This window comes from Onychomys torridus, chromosome 8, assembly GCF_903995425.1.
Source record: "Onychomys torridus chromosome 8, mOncTor1.1, whole genome shotgun sequence".
Classification (NCBI taxonomy): domain Eukaryota; kingdom Metazoa; phylum Chordata; class Mammalia; order Rodentia; family Cricetidae; genus Onychomys; species Onychomys torridus.
Window position 1 is genome coordinate 92,577,737 of NC_050450.1, and position 7,603 is coordinate 92,585,339.

The 7,603-nt window shown below is 47.2% G+C and overlaps 1 protein-coding gene across 1 annotated transcript in view; it reads left to right on the forward strand.

Annotated features, from left to right (window-relative positions):
* The window catches only part of Itgb3 (integrin subunit beta 3), a 55,266-nt gene extending 48,047 nt beyond the window's left edge, over positions 1 to 7,219 (forward strand). Inside the window, 3 exon segments of the mRNA XM_036195317.1 lie at positions 166 to 285; positions 4,722 to 4,888; positions 6,533 to 7,219. Coding sequence (XP_036051210.1) covers positions 166 to 285; positions 4,722 to 4,888; positions 6,533 to 6,598 — 353 coding nt within the window. The 3' untranslated portion in view covers positions 6,599 to 7,219.
* The last annotated feature ends 384 nt before the right edge of the window (positions 7,220 to 7,603 follow it).

A 7,603-nucleotide genomic window follows, 5' to 3' on the forward strand; every position in this document is an offset into this window, starting at 1 on the left:
TGCCAATGGCCAGGCATGATCTCCACCCTGGGCATCTTGCTTAACGTCAGGCAGTTTCCCGTCGCACACTTGGCCGATGTCCTATGACCTGGGTTTGGGAAAAGCTCTTATCTTCTGGGATTTGATTGGTTTCTCATTCTCTGTGTTCTCTCTTCCCTATGTCAGTGGATACTGGCAAAAATGCAGTGAACTGTACCTACAAGAATGAGGATGATTGTGTTGTCAGATTCCAGTACCATGAAGACACCAGTGGAAGGGCCATCCTGTACGTGGTGGAAGAGCCAGGTAAGTGAGCCCTGAGGCCCTGGCCTGGCCCCAGGGAGAAAGAGACTGCCTTGTTGGGCAGGAATTTCTACTTGTAACCCTTTCAAACAGAACAGGCCAAAGAGGCAAGGGGATATATCATTAAGTACTAGCAAGAAAGTGACTTACTGGGGCTGGAGAGATGGCTCACATGGTTAAGAGCACTTGATGCTCCCACAGAGGACCTGAGCTTGGTTCCCAGTACCAAGATCAGGTTGCTCACAACCACCTGTAACTCCAGCTCTAAGAGATCTGACACCCCCTTTGGCTGGCCTCTGCAGTCCACTGCCCTCACACACATAAATCTGACATAGACTCAAACACACACACACACACACACACACACACACACACACACACACACTCGCACACACACACACTCACACACAATTAGAAATAAAAATAAAAACTTAAAAAAAATTTTGAGACAGGGTTTCTCGGTGTAGTTCTGGCCATCCTGGAACTTGTTCTGTAGACCAGGCTGGCCTCGAACTCACACATCAGCCTGCCTCTGCCTCCCTGCTGGGATTAAAGGCGTGTGCTACCACCACCTGACTAAAAATAAATCTAAAAAAAAGTGGCTTGTTAATTGAGGAGACAGAAAATTAAGGAGGAAGAAGGTGAATATGGCGGTCTCTAAGAGCAACATACAGCCTGGGTCTCTTCAGGTGTTGATGTCGGGAGTAAGGAATTTAAGTTCTAGGGCCTTACAGTACAGGTGTTTGTTCTGCTGTGGGATGAATGTTGGCCATGAGCAACCACCCTGTCAGTGCAGTGGAAGGCCTGACCTTATGGCAAGATGTGGTGGGTTTGGGGGACTGACTCAAGGCTGTCTTCCTGAACATTGAAGAGTGCTTGTTCTCTTGGGCCAGAGATGATTCAGCAGGTAAAGGTTCTTACTACCATGCCTGAGGACCTCAGTTCAATCCTTAGGCCCCACATGGTAGAAGGAGAGAACCCACGCACATAGGTTTTACTCTGACCTCCATATGCTGTGGTGTGTGTGCACACACACACACTCACATTCAAATGAATGGCTGCTCAAAAAAGACTACAAAAATGGGGGTTTGCCTTCAAGTCCTGGAAGTGAGAGGGCTTATGTCCCGCCATATATAGACCAACCATACAACACTGTAAATTAGCTCCACTCTCTTTATTGGTGATGGGAAGTGAATCCAAGAGCTTGCACATGCTAAGTATACATTCTACCCCTGAGCTATAACCCAAGCCTAGGCTTGCTTAATTTTTTAAAAATATCATTATGTCATTGTGGGAACCAACTGGGGTTCCATAAGAACTAAATTAAATAAGCTGTAATACACACACACACACACACACACACACACACACACACACACACACACTTTTTTGAGGAGAATCTCATATAGCCTGGGCTAACCTTACTTTGTTATGAGGATGACCTTGAACTTCTGATCTTCCTGCCTCCCGATTGAGTGCTGGAGTTTGGCATGAACCATCAAATCCAGTTTTTATGTGGTGCTGGGGTTCATTTGCTTACAAAATTTTGGCTACATTCGGAAGGAAGGGGATGACGGTGGGACCATGGAGGCAGGAAAATCCATAGGAGCCATCTTGGGTACCCAGAATACTGCTCTCTTGGGTGAGGAGAGCGTGGTGCTCTCATGTGGAATAGTTTCTCCGCCCCTCCTAGGCCTCTCATGCTTTATATACAGGCTAAGGAATAGAAAGGGCGTCGTGTTCATCTTACTTAGAGTCCAGGGAAAGCTGTTATGGGAGGGGCAAAGGGGAGCCTGCAGATGTGAGAAGGAGCACATCCGGTATGGTTTGACCGCAGCTTCCTACACACTGCATAGATTCCCCATGCCTGCCCTGGTGGCACCTCCATCCCTTTGTGACAGGCACTCGCTCTTTGCTTTTGGCTCTGCTACTAGTTTGTCTCTGTCACACAGCCTTTGTTGGTGTTCCTGTTGAATCACTTACCCAGAGCATTTTGCTTGGGGTTTTAAGACTGGAATCTACTAGTTATGGGGAGCAAAGACAATGATCGTCTGAGATGGTCAACCACCCTGGGGGATCACTTCTCACGTTCTTCGCCAGTACATCCATTTCTTCTCATTGGGAGATGGGATCCCCAGGTCTAGTGACCTGCAGTGCCCATTGACTTTGTGGTGCGGGGAGCAGAACGTAGGGCCTTGTGCAAGTGCTGTATTTCCAAGTCATACCCTCAGCCAGGGGCCCACATTTCCTGTTGCCCCGGCTCTGCCTCTCCTTTGGCCCAGCTCTCTACTATTTCCAGACATTCTAGCTTGGAACAGCATGGGCAGCTGGGTCCTGAAGCTTAGAAAGCGATTATTCTCTTTCTTTTCACAACCTCATGACCTTGCAGATGTTTTCTTTGAATGGCTGAGTCACTGTAGGGCAGTAAAGAGTATTTCCAAATTGATTCAGCCACATGGAACGGGCCTCTGAACTGGGCTCTCTTCATTCATGGATAGGGTGCCAGAAAAAACACGATGTGTTCCATGCAGTATTTAGTACACATACACTAAAATAGTAACTTGTTTATCGGAAGTCAGATCAACCTAGACTTCCTATACTTTGTTTACTAAATCTGCCAACCCTTCCAAGGCTTGTGTGGACCACTGTGGGTCCACTACTGTGGTCGTGAGGGACCTCCAGAGGCACCTGGAATTGTCTCCTGCCTTCCACTCCTAGTGATGATAGGTTGTTTTTCTCTAGGATTCTACCTGTGTTGCCCAGACCACCATATAAAATTTTCACTTTGAGGTTTGAGGGTCAGCTCTGTACCTCAAACTTTCAAAGGATTCATAGTTGCTTTTCCCGGAAGAACTGGGACCCTTAGCTCCTGGTAATTTGGACACTAGAACCACACAAGCTCTTTCCAGGAGCCCCTTAATTATCGATGGGTTATAATTTGGTGGGTTGGGAAATGGCCAGAGTGGTTTGTGGTAGCAGTTGTTTTGGGGTAGTATGTGGTGAGCTAGGGTGTCTGTTTAGAGAAGAAGGTGGGAGACAGAGTGGAAAGTGGGCGTGACTTCCTCTCCAGACTCATCAACATCCATATATACAAACACCTGGTTTCATAACACTGGAAGTTGCCAGTGTGAGATCACTTGCTGGACACCTGAGGCTTATGGGAAGCTGAGCTCTACAGAATGTGATCGGCTGACCGATGAAGGAGTAACCTAGCTTGTCTGCTTTGGTTGTTGTCTGGGGATGAACAAAGAAGTCAGCTTCTGATAGGGTTAAGATTTTAGATGACTAAATATTACCCTGGTTGGCAGGTATCCTGGTCTCTAAGGATGCTGAGAAGGCCACCGAGCATCTAGCTCTCAGAGATGTAAATATCTGACCCAGGGCAAGAGACCCAATTGCCGATGGGGGCAGTAAGTGCAAAAAGGCCAGGCATAAGAACACCACCAGTGACAAGGGCAGCGAGTGTTTGTGGAGGAGCTAACTTTGTGCTGGCACTGTTCTGAGCTCTTTAAATCTGTCTAGCTCAGTCGTTGCTCATCACAAGCTCTTGAATGGGTGTAAGTAGTTGTTCCATTTTAAAGATGGGGAACCAGGGAACAGACACCCAGAAAAGTGAGTTTATTGAAGGCCAGATAAACAAAGTAAGCATTACAGCCAGTATTCAACCCCAGGCAGTCTTGGCTCCAGAGTACCCAGTGGCACAGACCCAAGGACAAGTCACACTTTGCCTGCGCTTAGGGGAGAGAGGAGAAAGAGAGAGGACTCTGGTAAGTAGAAAACAAATGTCCCGAATATAAAAGGGCTAGCTGCTCCTGCCTCTGGCCAATGGCCACTTTATAGGAAGGTATGCTCTAGCATTGACAAGGGTGTGTGTGTGTGTGTGTGTGTGTGTGTGTGTGTGTGTGTGTGTGTCCGCCCCTGTGTTTGTAGTACTAGGGATAGAGGCCAAGGTTTCATGGAAAATAGCAAGATCTTTACCACCAAGCTTAGTCACTCCCCAAATCAATTTAAATTGTTTTTGAGATTTATGTGTATGAGTGACTTGCCTGTCTGTAGGTATATGAACCATATGGATGCCAGGGGAGGTCAGAAGTGGGTGTCAGGTGGTCTGGAGTTACAGATGGTTCTGGGCCACCATGTGGGTACTGGGAACTTAATGTGGGTTCTCTGAAATTTTAGCAAGTGCTCAGCCTCTGAGCCATCTCTCCACTAAGTTTTAAAATGTACACTTGGGTGAACCTGCACCAAATTGGTAAGCTTCAGCCTGAGAACTCTGATTTACACCACTCAGGGCAGATTATTGCTGTCCTAAAGACTGTCCCCTTTAAAAAGTAATGAAATTACTGTTTTGATCGTCTTGTTTCCAGTTCTCTGTTCATTTGTTAGACCTCATTCCTAGACATGTCTGGTGACTCCCGCTCTCTGCCTCTGCCTCCCAGAGTGTCCCAAGGGTCCTGACATCCTGGTGGTCCTGATGTCAGTGATGGGAGCCATTCTGCTCATCGGTCTTGCTACTCTGCTCATCTGGAAGCTACTCATCACCATCCATGACCGGAAGGAATTTGCTAAGTTTGAGGAAGAACGAGCCAGAGCCAAGTGGGACACAGTAAGAGGCTGTGCTGTGCTTCATGTTCTCCTAAGTCTTTGGTTCAAGAACCCAAGGCAGCAGATGCTCACTGTGGTCGGAGTCAGCCCCGACAGTTGTTCCCTAGTTATCCTCTGTTCTAGACACTGGGAGATGGTTTGACTGTCCTTCATGAAAACCACCCAAAACCCTCTGCCTCACAGTGACCACATGTCATGATCACGGTCTGTGCACACATAGGATATCGAGACGAAAGGAGAAACTCACCTCCAGTTGAGGGAGACAGTACAAATCTATATCATGCACATAGAACACACTGTACAGTGGTGAGGAAGTCCGAAGTTTAAACATGAATAGAAAGTGACAGAATGGCTAACTTTACCGAGGACTGTACACCAAGAGCTATTCTAAATGCTTGTGGTACCTTACTTTGTTTTATCTCTGTAACAGCCCTTTTGATGGACAGTATTATCATCCCCATTCTATAGTTAAGGAAGCTGAGGGCAGAGAATTAAAGGAGCTTTCCTGACGCAGAAAGGAGTTAGGTGATTCCAGGAATTGCTTTCCGGGACAAACCCATAGATGTAGTGGCAGTGTATCTGTTTACTTCAGGCTCTTCTTTGAGAAGTGGCAGCTTCCAGACAGGGATTCTCTGGGGGACCCAGAATGCAGTTTATCCTGATTTAATCCACCCAAATGACCATTTTAAAAAAGTGTGTGTGTGTGTGTGTGTGTGTGTGTGTGTGTGTGTGTGTGTGCTCACATGCCATGCATTTATGCAGAGGTCAGGGGACATCTTGAAGGAATCAGTTCTCTTCTTCCTTGTGGGTCCTGAGGACTGAACTCAGCAGCTTCCCCCACACTGTGCCAGCTTGCTAGCATATCCAAAGAGCATTTTTTTTAGAACCATCTGTATATTTAATTTTAGTCCATTCTCCTGTTCATTTTATTTTCCCATTTGACTCTAGAGCATCCAGGGTCAGGCTGAAACTTTGTTCCTGGTGACCCCAGACTTTGTATCCACTGGACCCAAGAAGCAGAGATGTTTCTGTTGGGACTGTGTAGTACATTTTGAGCCACAGAGGGGCCAAAGATTGTTCTAAACTTCTTGAACTACTATTAATGGGGGTTCATCACTTTTTGTTGGGAAATGATTTTGGAAACCCAGTGAAGGCCTTCTGTTTTCCTGAGCACACAACAGGTTTGTGGGTAGCAATTGATTCAAGAAATAAGTCAAGTTAAGAATTAATTCAGCAAAATCTGGGCTCTGTGTTCTAGCCCCTCCTACGGTTCCCTTTCTGGCTCACATTGCCTGGCACTGCCTTGATGAAGGAAAAGAAGGAGCAGGGAGAGAAGGAGGAAAAGGAGAGATGGGGTAAAAGGGTACATTATTTTGGGGCTGCCAAGACCTAACGGGTACCCACCACCAACAGTTATGGGCTGAATAAAAAACCCTCAGAAATAGCAGCAGACTAGCAACACACCATCTCTCCCCTTCTTATTTCCTGTCTAGTCCCATTCTCAAAGCAAAAGTGTAAATGTGAGCACTGGCTGCTTTTGACAGTTCGCTCTAGAGAAGGATGTCTTGAGCCAAATTCTCGGATGAAATTCAACTGTTGAGGGTAAGGAACTGACCGTGAGACTCTCTTCTGTTCTTTTCTGCAGGCAAACAACCCACTGTTCAAAGAGGCCACCTCCACCTTCACCAATATCACCTACCGGGGCACTTAATGAGAAGAGGTCATCCTTAGACCATTGTCAGATTAGGCCAGGATTGTGGGAGTCTCTGCCATCGTGTTTACAGGGGACAGTATTTGTGGGTGGCATTAGGGACTTGGATTGGGATGGGCTGGGAAATGTCAATATGCGGGAGTGTATCTCTGTGTGTGTATGTATATGTATGTGTTGAGTGTGGGCAAATGTGTAATTTAAAACGTGTGATGTGTCCCTATAGGCAGAGCCGCACAGCCTTTGTCCTCAGAATCCCTCCTGAAGGGATTCTTCCTGCTTAGCTTGAGAGGAACTCATGATGCTGAGCAGGTGCTCTTCATTACCTCTGAGGAGCCAGCTTGCCTTGTCAGGCCATTCTCCCAGAAGAGAAGGGCGCGGCTGGGGTGCTTCCTTCCAGAGGAAGCGATGCCAACTCTCGGCTCTATACTGTGTTTGTAAGCTTTTGGTTCTTGGGCCTGTCAATGGCCATGGTGGAAACTGCTTGGCTTTGGAGACCAGCTCTTTTATTTGTGCCTCTGCCCACCTCAGGCTGGAGGTGGTGTCAGGAGAAACGAATCCTCAAGAGCTGCCTGTGTCTTTTGACATCACCTCAGCCCTGCTCTGGTTCTCTCACAAGGCAAGTCCTGGCCACCTGGCTCTTTGGCCTATTGACCATGAAGATGTCAAGGCCACTCAGGGGTCATGCATAGCCTGGGGGATGTGCCAGCACCTCCAAGTTTATAATTGCAGTCATTCTTCCCTAGAGATTTGTGTAGAAATGTCAGTGTTGCGTTGACACCATCTCTTACCTCCTACTTCCGCATTCTCATTGTTACAGACTTTTGCTAAGCACTGAGGTTATCTCTCTTGACCAAATAAATGCTTTCCCCTCAGGGGAGAGGGCTATGGTCAGATCTAGAGGTCTAGCCCCACTCTCCAGGTCTTCTGTTCCTCTTCCCAGGCACCTCCACACACCTCATCCCTTGCCTCTGTGTGCTACACTCATCCATGGGGGTGATTGTCTTT